General features: G+C 58.6%; 1 protein-coding gene across 1 annotated transcript; it reads left to right on the forward strand.

The window, feature by feature from the left end:
* The first annotated feature begins 36 nt into the window (after window positions 1-36).
* On the forward strand, window positions 37-4,731 carry TRAPPC1 (trafficking protein particle complex subunit 1). Its single transcript, XM_044417298.1, has 5 exons — window positions 37-102; window positions 681-779; window positions 1,981-2,051; window positions 2,262-2,400; window positions 3,416-4,731. Exons 2-5 carry the CDS (start codon window positions 681-683, stop codon window positions 3,542-3,544), a joined length of 438 nt encoding a protein of 145 aa, XP_044273233.1. The 5' UTR covers window positions 37-102; the 3' UTR covers window positions 3,545-4,731.
* Window positions 4,732-16,378: the final 11,647 nt, after the last annotated feature.

Raw genomic sequence — 16,378 nt, forward strand, 5'->3', positions numbered from 1 at the left:
GACCAAGGAGAGAGCGCGCCAAGCGCGCCACTCCCCTTCCCGGAAGTGGAAGGCTGTAGGAAGCCGCCGGGGGAGGACGGGTGGGTTGTCATAGAGACGAAGGTAAGTCTCCCTGCGCGAAATCCAGACGGGGGTGGGGGGCAGCGCAGGGCAGTGGGCGAGGGGCCAGCACCCTGGTCTGTTCCCCACCCGTACTTTTCTGGCTTCTTGTTCAGCGAGCCTCGGCTGCACAGTCTGGGGTGCGGTGGGTGGCTCAAGTGAGCGAGCCAAGCTGCACGCTTGCGGGCCCGGCTTCACGGGACGGAGGGGCTGCAGCCACTGTGTGCAAGCTTACTCCGAAGAGTCATCCCAAGGAAACCTGACCCTGTAACCATTAGCTGCCATCAGGGGGCGCGTTGATTTTGCATAGACCCCTCCTTGAGCAGTCAGGGTAGAACACCTTATCTTTATAAGCTAGTACCTATTTAGTTTAGTAGCCTTCTTGGTTCTATTCAACATGTATACGTTTTAATGGCATTTATTATAATTGTGGTGGGTTATCCTATCCTCGGACCATGAGTACATATCCAGAACACCTCATGCTCATTGGAACTCACTTAAAGAAGTAAAAAGAACTGTATATTGAGAGTTACGTGTGTGCCTTCTAGTCACATACCCCAGACCTCCTGGTTTTCTTGCAGATGACAGTGCACAACTTGTACATCTTTGACCGCAACGGCATCTGCCTGCATTATAGCGAATGGAATCGGAAGAAGCAAGCTGGCATCTCCAAAGAGGAGGTGAGGCTCCACCTTTTGATACTTAGAGAGGTTAGGTCTGCACACCTGCCTAGACACTGTGTGGAGTGAGCCTCTTCGGTGATGTGGGAATTGCACTTTGCACTTGGGCAGAGGCCTTTTGCCAGAATGATTTTGTGTATGCATGCATTACAGCTTTGCCTATTCTGGAGCTTAGCAGGCTGATGCTGAAAAACTGTTTGAGTCCTGGAAACATTACACGAAGAGTCATATCTGCCTTCCCTAGTCTGGTGCTGTATGAGTCTGCAACTCCCATTGCCTGGCAGGAGATGATAGGAGTTGTAGTCTAACACACCGGGAGGGTCCCAGACTAGGACAGCCTGCATTACAGTATGTGACTTTCCTCCCTAATATTTGAAGAACACTTAGAACCGCCTGGCTTTGGGGTGTTCTGTAGGTTGCTTGGTTTCATCTGTCTCAACCATACAAAGCGTTCAAAACTTGTTTCCATTCCAAGTGAGCCATGACTAAGCTGTCAACTGATTAGAAAAAAGTTAAGCCGATTAAGGGCGATGCTTTAGGAGAGCAAAAGATAGATTTTAACAAATCAGTTCACAGTTTATGTTTCAGTAGCCACTGTTACGTGAAGCCATTAAAGTCAACCTTTAGCAGTCCTGTGCTCCTTCCAGCCAAGGGTGGCCGCTCTCCAGCCTGGGCTGCCGTTTCTCCTGATCGTGACAGATGGTAAGAGAGAAGGCAGCTGCATTGCTCCTGCACGGAGCTCTTTTCTCTGGACTGAAAAAGCGCCCCAGGAGTAGGCGAGGGCGGGCAGTTGAGTTGGCGCTTCAGTGCCCCCTTCAGCTGGAAAAGGTAGCGGGGAGGGTTGGGGGAGGGGGGCAGTAGCCTCTTCTCTTCCTGCTTGGGAGACATTCTGGCCCAGGTAAGAAAAGAAGCAGCTACCTGAATATTTTGGCCGCAGGAGGACAAGAGTGGACTAGCGAAACAAACTGCCGAGATTGGGAGCAATGTGAAAAAGCAGGGCTGAAAGGCTGAAGCCTCCTCGCTTGAGCGTGGCGCGGAGTTACTGGCATCGCTGGCCACGGTGGGACGCTCGCGCATCGCGAGCGAGCGAGCATGGCTGTCCTTGCCGGTGCGCCTGCCCTGCATTCCCTTTCCTCTCCCAGTGTGGCACAGACACGCGTTCTCTCTCTCTCTCTCTCTCACTCTCTCACTCTCACTGCAGGAGTTCAAGCTGATGTACGGCATGCTGTTCTCCATCCGTTCCTTTGTTAGCAAGATGAGCCCCGTGGACATGTATCCTTTCTACCCAGTGGGCAGCGGAGTTGTCAGTCTCGGGAAGGAGAGCGGGGGTCCAGCCCCAGGCCTCCTGGCTCACGCCACAAAAAGCAGCACTTCCCAAACGGAAGGAACTTTGGGAGCCGGGCGGGGTGGGGAGGGGGCTAGTGGCTCGGCCCTCTGTCCATCCCTCCTGCGGCTTTTCTTAACCTCCGCCCGCGCCTCCAGGAAGGATGGCTTCCTGTCCTTTCAGACAAGCAAGTACAAGCTGCACTACTATGAGACGCCCACCGGGCTCAAGGTGGTGATGAACACCGACCTGGGGGTGGGCAACATCCGCGATGTGCTGCACCAGATCTATAGCTACGTGAGTTGTGTGTGTGTGTGTGTGTGTGTGTGTGTGTGTGTGTGAGGGAGGGAGGGAGTCTGTCCGCCCCCATGGCTCCCTGTGATCCCTTCTGTGTTGCAAGAGAGGGACTGCGATGGAGTTTCTCAGCCTGGTGCCCTCCAGATCGGCGGGACGGCAGCAGCTCCCAGAACCCCCAGCTGGCTGGGGATTATGGGAGCCGCAGGCCAACATGAGTCCGGAAGGTCAGGCTAGGGGGACTGGAGGTGTGCTCAGGGCGCAGGAGGACTGTGTCCAGACACCGCACCTGCTGTGTGCTGGCAAGGTGGTTTTACAGCAACGGAAAGCCAAGTCCATTGCTGTATGGAGCCAGTGTGGCGTCGTGGTTCAGAGCTGGGACTGGGACTCGGGCGATCCGGGTTCTGAGTCCCCGCTCGGCCATGGAGCCAATGGGTGACTTAGAGCCAGTCACAGCCTCTCAGCCCAACCTACCTCACAGGGTCGTTGTTGTGGGGATAAGGTGGAGGAGGAGAATGATGTAAGCTGCTTTGAGCCCTTTCTAGGAAAAAGGCAGGCTATAAATCACAATATAAATAAATAAGTCCAAATGGAGAAAGAGAACCGCGATAGGCCCTCCTAGAGGGGCATTTCGCATTCCACCCCCCTCTTCTCATGAAAAGCTCATGAAAAGCTGTAATTCCGGGTGGCTTGTGAGAACAAAAATCACAATATATAAAGCCGTTTCTGAGACACAGTCGAGATGGGTGCAGTGAACAGCGAAGCCAAGTTGAAATGGAAGCAACCGTTTGGGGGGCAGGCGCTCCCCCCCCCAGACAGTTTGGAGCCGGCTCTGAGGTGCTCCCGGGCCTCAGCCGCCCCCGCACTCTATGCGCCCCCGTTGCTGGGTATCCCTCCTGCACCCCTGTCCTGCAGGCGGGTGGTGGGCTGTCCCGGAGCCGCATGCGGGCTGGACCGCCCGTGCCTGGCCGTCCCGCAGGGGCCTGCCCAGTCGCTCACGTCCTGGTGTCTCCCGCAGCTCTACGTGGACTACGTGGTCAAGAACCCGCTGTGCAACCTGAACGAGACCATCCAGAGCGAGCTCTTTCGGAACAAGCTGGACACCTTCGTCCGCGGGCTGCCCTTCTTCTCGGCTCGGGCAGGCTAGCTTCCCCCACCGCCCCGGCTTAAGGACTGCACTGCCCACGATGCACCCGGGCTATCCTTGGGCAGCAAGCTCTACCGTGTTCTGCTGGGCGTGCCTCCTTCCGCACGAACCATCTGCCTCATCACAGGCCCGGGCCCCGCACCGGGATGACTGCGGCAGTGTCCTCGCTGCTTCTCCACTCCCATCTTCCCCAGCTGGACAACTGTTGTGGTGTGCCGTGTTTCTGCCCCGTCTCCCTTTTGGGGAGGACCCCAGCCACCCACCCGTACCTGCCTGGCCGTTCCCCTTCTCACCCACAGCCCTTTGCCGGTCCTGACCTGCTTCTTTCTATTTATAGCCCTTCCTCTCCTCTCTCCCTCCTGCAGACTCCCTATTTATAGCTTTTCTGATTCAGTGCTCACCCATCCTGGGTATGACATCAGGTACCCCAGGGGCTGCTTGGATGCAAAGGGATGGGGAAGCCGCAGCTGCAGCAGCTCCTCGTCCTTCCCAAGAGCATCCCGCACAAAGAGGGGTTAGCCATAGAGAGGGCTTCTCACTTCCACCACCAGGCAGAGCCGGCAGGCGCCGACAGTCACGAAGCGATCTGTGCGGATCCACTGGCTCTGACTCGGCCCATACATGAAGCGTCAGTGGGTGCGTCTCGGGGGCAAAAGGGGTTTGGCTTACAGGCCTGGCCTTCCCTGGGATGCTTGAGGGTCTCTGCAGACCCCCAGCCTTGGCTAACCGGGTTGGTGGGCCTGCCGTCGGCTTCAGGCCTGGCTTTTCGGCTTGCGGTGGTTGGTGGCCCCTCGAGCCCTTTCAAGCTGGGGCGCTTTTGCAGCATTTTCCTCAAAAGCCTGGATAGTCGACCAGCTGTATTCACTGCATTACTCCCAACGAGCAAGGCCCTGAAAACCAATGAGGCATGCTAAAATGCGGGTTGGATGCCTTCACATTGCACGGGGCTTTTTACTTCCCCCGGCACAGACATTCAGCGGCGGAAAAGAGAATCGGAGTGTTCAGTGGCTGTTCCTCCAGGCCAGCAGTAAGTGCCCGGGTGAGCTGCCGCCTCGTTTCTCTCCTCTCTGGCACAGCTGGTTGGGCCTTTTATGTATTTTTGTTGCTCAAAATGTCTTCAGCTCTGGAGGCCTAAAGGATTCAAGCTTGTTTCCAGCGTCTTAAATACAACGTAATCGAAAGTAAAAGTACTGTGTTGTGGTTCTGTTTCACGTCCTTTGAAAGCTTGTTCCGATGGATCTCAGTCGGTGGAACTATGGCCTGCCTCTGGTGCAGAGCCCGGGGAAACCTCCCTGAAGGTTCCTGGGCTGGCAGGAGGCACCCTGGAAATCGACGAGCCCCCACCCACGCTCCCTGCCAGAGGCCCGGCCGGCGTGATCTCGGACGAGTCTGAGGCAGGCCGTGCCTCGGTTGGCATCGAGGGGACATAAGCTACCCCAGGCGATTCCTCCTTGCAGCCCCATCTTTTCTGTGTGGCATCAAACAGGCCTCCTCCTCGGCCCTGATGTGGCGCTGGGGACCACACTGCTCCAGCCAGAAGTCAGTTTCCGACTCACCGCTGTGAAGAAGCAGGGCTGGGGAAGGTGTCTCAAGGCAGGCTGAGGCAGGAGGGCTGCCTGCAGCCCCCAGCATGCCGGAAGGATGGGGCTGCGACCCCGGGTGACCATTTTTTTATGGTCGCCCGGCTGGCCCCTTGTCGCAGCCTTGAGCTCTGGCGTGGAACCCTCCGGTCTTGCTGTCGCCTTTGCCTGACCTGCCGGAGGCGGGACGCAGCCCTGCCCCACCGGGTGTCTTCTTGACGTGTTGCATTATAACTCCCAGCACCCCCAGCCAGCTCTGCTGGGAGTCGTCCAGCGTCTCTGGAGGGCAGAGATGTGGGCGAAGGTTCTCAAAACCTGGCTTGGGTGCAGGGCCAAGAACGGTCTGCTCTCTGCACAGAGGCAGGACCGTTGAGGCCCCGGTTCTTGCTCCTGCCCTCAGCCTCGCCAGGACGCCGCTCCCCCCACCGCACTCCCCAAGGAACGCCGAGTGCCGGAGCACCTTCGAAACAGAGGCCAGGGCTGTGGCCTTGCGTCCCAGCCGGCCTCAAGGCCGCTGTCACTAAAGGGCAGAGTACAATTGCGCTGTATTTAGTGTCTGATGGGGATTAGCGGCACTTAATCCTCCGGGGCAGAGAGGACAAGCAGGTAACTGCTGGAGCTGGAGGAGGGGAGCGCAGGAGAAACGGATAAACCTGCATGTTGAGAGCTCAGGGGCTCGGGTTCCTCTGCTGCTCCGTTCTGCTGAGAGGAGGAGCGCCAGCTGCCTCTGCATGTGGCCGACTGAAGCCCAGCAAAATCCTCGTCGGAGGTCCCGCTAGCAAAGCTGCGCCTAAGCCCCCTTGCTTATCAGACCCGGAAGGTTCTGCCTGGGAGATCCGATTCCCCATCCATCAACTCCCAAGACCGGGAATGGGATGCCTGGTGACCCTCCCTGCTGCATTTGCCGGCTGTTCCTGGCTTTGCGGTACCTTCTAAAGTTGCCCAGCCAGCATATGGGCACCGCGTCGCTGCTGCAGCCGGCTGGAAGCCACGCAAACACAACAGCCTGTTGAGTTGTGTGATGTTTGTCTGTCCCACAAAGGGCCTTCTCCCCCACCACGTCCCTTGGGGTGCGATCCCCTGCGTGTTTAGAAGGGGCGGCAAGCTCCCAGCACGGCCCACTGAGGCAAGTGGGAGTCGCGGGCCTGTTCTCCATCGAAACGCGAATAGGGCAGCGCGTTTCAATTCTCGGAGCGAGTGCCGGAGGAGGAGAGCTCTCGGCTACTGGGCAGCAGATAAATTAAAGATCAACCCTATTTTGTGTCCTCTCGTGGAACCAAATGAGCTGCGCTACAGTGAGGAAGCAGTTCAGGAAGCTGGAGATTCAAGGCCCCCACCTCCCCCCCCCATGCCCAGAGGTGCCCCGTATTTCACGCGCTGCGCTCTCTCAAAGGTTTGGGCAACATTTGCCCGCTGTCTCCAGGCTGGCTGTTTGCACAGCGGAGCGACTTAGAGCTGGGGCTGGCGGCCTTTGCGGGAGTCCAGCCTGGGGAGGCAGAGGGAGAGCCGGCCCTTCTTCGCCCCATTTTCCCCTCCTTCCTCACTGGGCCCCAGCCGGGCCACTGCAGACGGCGCCTTCCGTTCCCCCACTCCCTTCCCTGCCCGGCCCTCCGGCTAATCCCAGCAAGCTGACCAGGTGGCGTTAGGCCCATGGCTCCGGATGCTTCGGGTGCGTTGAGAAGCTTTAGTTTTTGCACAATTCACGAGCTTTAATTCCTGCAAAGCCCCAAACGGGAACAGCAGCCGTGTGTCCTGCCAACAGTCAGTCCTGTGGGTTGGTTTTATTAACCATTCAAAATCTCGGCAGCTTGCTTCTGACTGCTGCGCTCAAGCACAGGGAGTCTCGTTCCCTGGAGAGCCCGAATTGACAGTCCTTTTATCCGATATCATATCCCCAAATAGGATGGGGTGGAGCCTCACACCCCCAGCTCACAAGCCCCAGGCCAGTCAGCTCAAATCTGAAATCTGTGACATCTTGCTGGTCTCCTGTTCTTGAAAACGTGGTCCTGCTCCGCATGTGGGTTCACGCACGAGGCTTAGCCTGGTTTTCCCTTTCAAACCAGTTTGTAATGTGGACACAAAGCCTACTTTGGTGAGAACACAGACTGCACTTACCCCGTGCACCCTGCTTTCTATCGTATGTGGAGCAGCTGGCGTGGCATGCATGGTGCATGAGAGGGAGCGCAAAGGTGCACTTGAACATGGCACATGGACTGCCCCGCACGGACTGCCCGGCCTCTCCGGCAGAGCTGAGGGGCCCGGGAACAGCTCGAGGGCTACCCAGGGGACCAGTTGCGGGGCTGGCTCTATTTGGATGCTCCGTTTCTCCAGTTTTGGAGAGAGGGATTAGGTGAGCGCTCGGTTCAGTGTTCACAGAATTGTGCCCCAAAAAGGAACAAGGAGGGAGAGAGGGCAGGAGGGTCGTCCCAGGGGGAAGGCTGGGGCTTCTGCCCTCACGGGGCATCAGAAGAGGCTCTCTCACCCCACCCCGTGCAGAGGCATTGCGGCAGCAGCTCCCGGGAATGGGGCCGTGCACCGGAGCAGAGCGGGACCCGGAAGGGCTGGCAAGGAGGGTGCTGCTGGGTGGAATGAGGGGGCGCTGCGGGGCTCTCCGGCGCTTCAGGGGCACAGGGCAGGGGAGGGGAGGGGGGCCGGGGGCCACGGAGAGCCCGGGCCAGAGGCCGTCCTTCACCAGCTGCCAGGCCTGCAAATCCCCCACACGTCCCCTCCCCCGCGGGGTGGGGGAGCGAGACGGGAATCTCCGGGCATTAAGCACCGTGGCGCGGCTAAGCCGCTGTGCCTGGCGCTGGCAGGTGCTGCAGGCGCTCCGGCAGGGCCCTCGGCGGGAGCCCGGGGGCACTATGTTCGCCAGCTCTTCCCGGGGAGGCCCGGCGCCCACAAGTCGGGGGGCGGCGGGGGGCGGGGGGAGCAAGTTCAGCGTGGACGAGCTCTATGGCCTGCCCAAGAAGAGCAAGGGGTCGAAAGGGGAGAGCATCCGGCGGCGCAGCCAGGCGGGGCCGGGGGCGCGGGATGGGCAGGCTCTGTCCCCTGCCCAGGTGCTGGAGGCGGCCCGGTACCTCATGGAGAAGCGGCAGCTGGAGAGGTACCTGCAGGAGGCCGGGACGGCTGTCGAGCAACTGGAGGGCCACCGCACCGGCATGAGGTACAGGTACGTGGGGCGGGCCTCCCGGGGGGCCAGAGGCGCAGGGCGGGGGCACGGTGAGTGTGGGGGCAGGTGGGTGCGTCTCCTCTGCCAAAGCCTGGAACTCAGTACATGATTGGATGAGTCTTTTTGTTTCGGGGAACAAGTTCCTAGTCCTCATGGAACCTCAGAAAAGATTTTAAAATGTCTGTGTGGGACCTGTGGGAAATGAGCCAGAGGTTCAAGAGAAAGTTTTTGGTGGACTCCCCCCACCCCGCTCTTGTGGCTGATTCTTTTTTCCCTAGTCACTAATTTCTCCTCTCCAGTCCCTGCCCATTTATTGCACTGCAGAGGGGAAAAGAAAGCAAGTTGTGTGAGAGCAAGAGGTAGTGAAGCAGGTTCCAGTCTCTCTTCTCCGCTCGGAAGACGGGTTGTCGGAATGCACCTACCTGCACGAACGGGGGGCGGTCCGAGGGATCAGCCAAAGAGCAGAGCAAAAGCAGAGGCCTGGAGACCTTGTGGGATGTCACAATGCACCACATGGCGCAGTGGTGAAGGCCAGCACAGGCTGCTAGTCCTCATGGCATCTGCTCCCTCCGGTATTGTTGGGGAGGATGGGTGAGCGTGTACTGCTGCGCATTTGGGCTTCCTAGAAGAAGTTGGGTGGCTGCTGACCAGAGTAGTGCCCTCAGAGCCATGGGGCAGAAGCAGAGAGCTTTTGGGGAAGGGGGCCGTGGGGGGGTCCCTGCTGGAGGCCCCATGCGAGAGAACGGAGGAAGGCGTGGAGAAGAGCGAGCAAGGACTCTCTGGGTGCAGGGCTCCCTGGGAAAAGGGGGCAGCTTAGGGGGGCAGGAGCCACGTAATTTTCCTCAGTGGCACCCGAGACGCTCGGCCACGTCCCCCTCCTCTGTGGCGGGCGCACTGGGAGGGACTGGGCGAGTGAGGAAGGGGCTTGGAGGGGTCGCAGCCCAACCGCCGGATGGCACTGGGTTGGGCACGGCTGGGGGAAAACGTTTACGCTCGTGTCGGCCAAGCTGCGTTCTGCGGACTGGGAAGAGCCGCTCCTGGCAGCCGGCTCCCGGCAAGGGCCACGTGCTTCCGTGTGCGTCTTCCTGCTAGCGGGGGCCACAAAACGGGGTCCGGCCCCACCTTGGATGTTGCGTGTCGCGGCAGTCGCCCTCAGTTTGACAGCTCCGCACCGAGGGGGCTTGCATCCCTCGCAGGAAGCCCCTCTTTGCGGGCATCCTTGCTTCAGCTCCTCACTGCAGAATGTTTTGGGACAACCCCCAGGCTGCCGAAGAAGGAGGGGCTTGCCGAGCGACAGAGCTTGCTTGCTCGGGTTGGCATCTTCACAAAACCATCCCCACATGGGGCGTTCCCAGGGCGGCTGGTACAAAGGGGCCGTTGAACCAAGCACAGGAAAGTAGAACAAACCCGCAGCGCAAAGTTAGAGCGCGCCGTTTTTTATGCTTGGAAAACGGCATCACTGTATGAAGTTGAAATACACTGTGAAGATCTCCTGCTGCTTCCTCCTCTTATTGTTTTTTGGCAAGCAGGTTTCTAGGCCTTAGTGTTCTGGGGCAGGGGTGAAGACTTCAGTACACGCTGCACGGATCTCGTAGGGGAAAAGGCAATGCAGTTGCTTTCTTCCCAGCGTGGGGCCGCACCGGGAGTGACTTGTGGGCTTCTGCAACACTGCCAGAGTGTAGCAAGGTTGCAACCTGATTTCTGTCCATTTCTAAGAAAAGGGGCCTTTGAACGCGGTGCTTTTCTAAAAGTTGCTGGAACTGGAAATCTACAGACAGTCTAACAAGTCCTCTTCCTGGGCAGGGCGGAAACTGGATCAGATTCTTCCCTAGCTCAGCTTTGCTGGGTAGTTTTCTGTTTGGCCAACTGCCTCACCGGTGTGTCTTTCCGGTCAGCTCCTGCGCTGACTTGTCTGCCACTTCCGAGTCCGTGAGAGAGAGAACAGGGACAGCAAGCACCTTTCCCGCAAGGCTGTGAGCCGGTTCGGCTGTGAGGAGTTTGCCTGCCCACCGGGGCAGGTGGGTGGCTGGGTGGGTCGGTCGGTTCTCCCCGCCGTGTGCTTCTCCGCAGCAGGCGTGCCACGAAAGCCACAGCTGGACATGAGGAGGTTTGAGGAGCCTGAGGCAGGAAGTGGCCCCCTGGTTGCTGGGGAGCATGGGCTGGGCTGCTGTGCATCCTCCTTGGCTGTCTCCCGTTCGGAGCAGCTGCTTGGGCACGTGTGCCTGGATGGGGTGGGGTTTTGCTCCGATCCTGCAGCGTTTGTCTTAAAGTAAGAACATCCTGGTGGATTGGGCCCAGCACAGTTCTTTGCAAGGAAAGTGCTCCTGCTTCTACCCACATCCCTTATGGTCGCCCCCTGCTGGGGATCCACATCAGTCCTTTAAAATTGCAAATGCAAGAGGAGAGGAGAGGAGAGGAGAGGAGAGGAGAGGAGAGGAGGCCGGGCAACCCCAAGGGAAGTTCAGCTGGTCCCGCTCCCACCCAGACCACATAGCAGCTGAGTCCACTCCTCATCCCAGCGTTGTCATTGTCGTTCTCACAGCACCTCTGGAAGAGGCCGGCGCGTCAGGCTGAACGCCGCCCACTCCGCCGAGCGCTGTGTCAGCTCAGATGAGGCGTCTCCGCACCGGTGTCGGCTCCCGTCTCCCTGGGGGGACATCACTCGCTCCCACCCTGGCCCTAATAATAGCAAATCTCCTTGCAGCACCTGCAAGTTACTTCTACCCCTATGCTACAAGAAGGGCCCTATCAAAGCCATGCTGGCTGGGGATGATGGGAGTTGCACTCCGCCACATCTGGAGGAGGCCGGGCTAGGGAAAGGCAGCCCGGTCTTCTTCTTTCGAGCCGGAAAACCTTCCCTTGCTCGAAATTACCCTGCTGTTCTTGCTGGCTGGGTGATTTAGCAGTGCGTACAAGATGTAAACTGGGTAGATAAAAGCAGGCTGAAAGGGCCCCAGAGGATCCATCGCGGGCCGGGCAGCGATCCTGCAAGTGAGAGAGGCTGCAGGGTGCCAGGGGCCGGTGGGGAGCAGGGCGGTAGGTGGCCTATTGAAGTGGAACTCCTTGACTGCTGAGCCATCCCTTCGAGCATCATTTGCCCGGTCGCCTACTGCGAGCTGAAAGTGGCTGCAGGCGACCAGAGAGAGGAGGCATTGCGGCTTCCAAGAGGGGTGGTTTTCTCGTTTGTTTCTGGGCACTGGGAGGCAGAGGCCTGTGTGGGCAGGGAAGCTAGTCTGAAGTTTTGCGCATTGTCTTGGAAGGTTTGTGACCTGACCTAGGATCACAAGAAACTCTCTGGGGGTCAGACAGTCCCTCCTTCTAGGCCAGAATGCTCTCCCCGGGCTGCTAGTGAGATCTTTTTAAAACAGCAGGAGTGTGAAGATGCGGCTCTCTGAGCTTCTGCCTTCGCTCCTCGGGTGTCTCCACCAATCAGCCACCTTCTGTGTGACAAGGCAGATCTCCCTGCGATCGCCCCATGAGAACCATCCTCCAAAAGGGCCGTCGCAAGGTGCCAACCCTCAGTGATCGGGCACCGGGGCGCAGCACTGCCCAGAGCACCTGAAATAACGGCTACGCTGTGGAGGCTGTTCCCACCCACCGTGGCCTCTCACCCACGCTCACCCCGCTGGTCCACAGCTGACGCCGCCCTCTCTGCGAGCGAGCTGAGGAAGGCTCAAGGGGCTTTGCCCACCTCCACACAGCCGGCCTCGTCTCTTCCCTGAGCGCATCAGGAGGCGGGGGCCGTGCGTCTCCCTCATCTGAAGGGACAGGGGTGCCCTCCCACCGCGGCTGCATCTGTCCGTTGGCTTCTCTCGCCTTCCCCACTGCCTGCCCCGCTGCCTCTCCGGGGCCACTGTGGGCATGCACCCCTACAAGCCCCACGGCACTGATGCCTTTGGCACCCCGCTGCGGCACACGGCCCCACGAGCTGGAGAGAGGGGCCTGAAGAGGAGGAGTGCGGCCCTCCTGCCGCCCCAGAGATGCGTCCCCGAAAGCAGACTGGAGGATTTCCTGACCAGCCACGCGATCGGCCGCCTCGCCAGCCCTTTTGTAAGATGCAGGTAAAACGAGGGGGAAGTGGACGATGCGGCTCGGCCGGAGGAAGGACGCGGCCTTCCCTCTGCTGAGGGGAAATGGGGGAAGCAGTTCTGGGGGTGTAAAGGATGTAGGGCAGTTGGACTGACGGGAGTCTTTTCTCCCCCGTTCTGGGGAGGGAGCATGAGCGCACCTCTCAGAGCCTGACTTCTCCAGGGTCCCACAGCCTGGGTTCCCCACTGAGGCGCTGAGCTGGACTCAGCCTGGGGAAGGCTGCCTCACCCCCACAGCAGCTCTTCCGGTTTCAGGGTGCCAGCCCTGCCTGGCAGCACCGAACTTCGCATCTCCTGGAATTCCTTCTGGGGGTTTTCCTCCCAAAACCCTGTTCTGAGGACCGGGACTGAAAGCCAAGGGAATCAGGCTCTGCCTCTGATCAGGAAGGACTGGAGGAGGTTGGCCTTTGGGGTCCTTCTCTTTGCGCCCTAAGGCTCGGCTGCAGCTGCAAACTTGAATGAATTAATACTAAGCTGGGCTCCCGTTTACATTCCTGTCACCCGCAATCCACCGCTCCTGCAGCCTCTTAGCAATTTAAACCTTGGCTAGCTACAGATCCACCAAGAACTTCTGGAATATTTGTTTCCTGCTCATTCTTTACAGCGGCCCCGCTTTTTAAGCTGGACTCATTTTTGTCCTCTCCAGTGGAGGCAGCTGCATGGCTTGTCTGGGCTGTTATTTTGTTTATTTATTATACAAACTCAAGGCAACTTACATAATCCCCTTCCTCCTCTCAATCTTATCCCCACAACAACCACCCTGTGAGGTAGGCTGGGCCGAGGTCTGTGCCTGGATCAAAGTCACCCACTGAGTCCCATGGCTGAGAGGGGACTAGAACCCGGATCTCCCGAGTCGCAGCCACCATGTTGCACGGGCTTTCGCCAGTCTGGGTTCGTATTGAACTTTCCCAAAACAGCCTAGTGAAGGAATGCCAATCTGGCACCAGGCCTGGGTGGCTGGGAGCACAAAGCCAACATTTCTGGGTCTTGCCCGTGAGCCTGGGAAAGCTTTCTCTCTGAAGCCCCGGAAAGCGGCTACCTGTCCGTCCGTGCACTGAAGGAGGGCTGGGAAAGGTCTCGGGGCTCACATGCCATCTGCAGGCAGGGCCAAATGTAACTATGAGCCATTTTAGGCCTACTCTTGGCACAGGTAAGCAGGAATGAATTGCTCAGCAGCGTCCCCCCAGCAGCTTCTGAGCTCTTATCTCCAAGCTGCTATTTGGAGATAAGAGCTCTTCCCCTGTGGGAAAGGAGGGAGACTAGGGAAGAAGCTGGCAGGCTGGGTGCAGGCACCTACCCCATGCAGGCGGTAAACCATACTGAGCTAGGCAAACCCGTGGTCCAGCTTGGGTAAGGCCGCTCCTGGTTTTTCTGGAGGTATTGGGGCATGTGGTGCCAGCCATGAGCAAACCTAGAGCTTTAGGGGGATTCCACACCAGGGAGTGGGGTCCAGCCTAGTTTTGGTCAGTTCTGGAGAGCATCTGGGGAATTCAGCCTCGCCTTTGCCTCTGTTGGTGGCCTGCACGAGAAAGGGGTTGCGTCGCCTTGCACAGAACGGCTGGGCCATCTCCCAGCCAGCGTCTTCTGTTGTTCTCATGCTTTTCGGGCCAACTTTAGAGAGGCTTTTAAAAATCCAGGCCGAATCGCAGCACCTGAGGCCTGAGCGGTGCTCCTCTGGGGGTCCCCTTGCCCCGGTCCTTCCCCCGCAGCACCTCCTGCCCATGACAGGGTCTCCTGTTCCCGGGGCTGAGATCCACAGCTGCTCATGGCCCCATAAAGACGTTCCCCTTCCCGCAAAAGTGGGGAGGATTTCCAGACTGATTCCTCTCCCCCTCGTGATGAATGGATGGTTTCGCTTTACGCTGTTTCCAGCCGGCAGGGATGGGTAATATTTATTTATTTATTTATTTATTTATTAAAACATTTATATGCCGCCCCATTCGCCAAAGCCTCGGGGCGGCTCACAACATGAAGAAAAATACAATAGTAACAATATAAAAATAACAATATAAAATAAATAACAATATAAAAGAGTAATAGAGTGCTACACGATGGCGAAGGCACTTGAGGTTGATGTTCAGAAGCATTTTAGTTCCTCTTGCAATGAATGACCTCCCCTGGCACTGAGGGGGCAGGTACGGCAGCCAGCGGGGCACTTCGTAGGCTCAGCGCTTTTGGAATCGGGGACATCTTCTTCTTCACGGGCTGCCAAGCAGTTCCTTTGGAGGACCGCTTCAGCCACGTTGTCTTAGATGGCCATGAAGATGTCTTCCGTTGCTGGAAGGCCTTAGCAAGCAGCACCATCTCCCTGTGTTTCTTCGGACATGGAAAAAAGACTTTTCTCTCTGTGTGTGGAAAAAGAGACTAACACTACATTGCCTTTACTGTTGTTCTTTTGCGCAGAGCAGACAGTTTTCCCACCCCTGGCTTCCTGAGGAGCCATTTTATTTATTTAGATCCCCCCCCCCGCCCCCGCATCTCAGGGCTTTCAAGAGGCTTTGTTGTGGTAATTCCTGCAACTAGAAAAGCTAAATGGAGAGTATTTACCTGAAGCTTCCAGGCTTTTGCGCAACTGATTCTGTTTCTTTGCTCTCAGGGGCAAGAGAGGGAATTTCATGGCAGGCCTCCTCCTGCCTGAAACCTATGGGTTTGCCAGGCACTGCCTCTGGAAGCCCAGTCTAGCAATCCTGAGGACTAGAAACTTACTTTGAAAAACAAACTGCAATAAAGTTACCCGAGTGGTGGAAAATGGGCAAACAGAAGAACGGATACAGCCCTCAGAGTAAGCATTAAACTGCACATAAAATTGGAATCGTGCTGTTAGGCGATCACAGGCAGAAAGCGCAACCAGTCCGTTTCCACTCCAGGAAAAGCCAGTTTAACTTCTGCCTGTCCTGCCACTGATGGATGAACTGGGCATGGGCACGGCCGGATGTGGGGTGGGGGGGGCTCCATGCCCCCCGCACCACCCAGCAGGTACCAGGGCCTCTGTGCCGTCCCCTGCCGCCTGCCGTTCAGCACCCCAAGAGAACACACGAAGCGACGCTGGTGTGGCCTGGCATTCATACCTGAGCACTGGGTGGGGGAGAACAGGGAAGGGAAGCGGCATTTTGGGCCTGGAAACTCTCCCTCGAGGAAAGAAAGGCCACCAAAAGGCAGTTCTGCATTTCTTGGGTTCCTAGTGCTGCCCAGCTTCCTCCAACCTGGTATCCTGCAGAGGGGTTGGTGCTGGCTGGGAATGATGGGAACTGCAGCCCGAGGCATCCTGAGGGCGCCGTTAGGCAAAGCAGTCTTAGCTGATCCAAAACTGGCAGGGGGGAAACCGAGGTTCCCAGCTAAGCTGCGGGACGCTCTTTACCAGTCCAGTCCCCGCACCCCCAACTTGCCTGCCTCGCTTTATTCATCCTCACCGCTTTCGTATCCCCCCCATTCGGTGCAGCACCCCTGTCCTTCGAGAATACTGTCAGTCTGGCTATCCCCCCCCCCCCCCCCCCCCCCCCCGCACCGCGTCCTCGGTCCTAAACGGCTATTTCCCCAAATCCGCCCCCTCTCCCAGCCCCCGCGCCTCGCAGATGGCTCTTAACTCCCCTCGTCGCTCTTTGGAGGGATTACTGGAAAGCGGAGAGTGCAGAAGCGGGGGGGATACGCGCCCCCTCTAAAAGCTGTCTGCGGCTCCGCCACCCCTTCGCGGGGGCTGTGGCAGAGCTGGGGGGGGGGGCGGCGGCGGCTCCCCCTCCCTGCCGGCATCCCTCTTCCCGGCGCCCCCCCCCAAAGAGGCCGGGGGGCGGCGCCTGCCATGCAAATGAGGCCCGGCTGAGCCGAGGAGCGGGGCGCCCCGCATCCAGACCGAGGCTGCCGAGGGCGCCTTCGCCTCCCTTGCCCGGCGGACCCCCACCCGCCGCGCGCAGCCCCTGCACCCCCGGGAGCGGGCGGGGGCGCCGGAGCCGGACGCCCAAGCCGGGGCCTGCGGGGTCGTGGCCCCGGGCGCCCGGGAGCC

The sequence above is a fragment of the Varanus komodoensis genome, unplaced genomic scaffold (assembly GCF_004798865.1).
Source record: "Varanus komodoensis strain SLA01 unplaced genomic scaffold, ASM479886v1 scaffold87, whole genome shotgun sequence".
In the NCBI taxonomy this organism is placed as follows: Eukaryota; Metazoa; Chordata; class Lepidosauria; order Squamata; family Varanidae; genus Varanus; species Varanus komodoensis.

What these genes read in the sequence shown, in the direction of transcription:
- TRAPPC1 (XM_044417298.1), top strand. Translation starts at nt 681, where the DNA reads ATGACAGTGCACAACTTGTACATCTTTGACCGCAACGGCATCTGCCTG. An exon ending in CTGGCATCTCCAAAGAGGAG is followed by an intron (nt 780 to 1,980) that starts GTGAGGCTCCAC and finishes CTCTCACTGCAG; the next exon opens with GAGTTCAAGCTGATGTACGG. An exon ending in AAGATGAGCCCCGTGGACAT is followed by an intron (nt 2,052 to 2,261) that starts GTATCCTTTCTA and finishes CCGCGCCTCCAG; the next exon opens with GAAGGATGGCTTCCTGTCCT.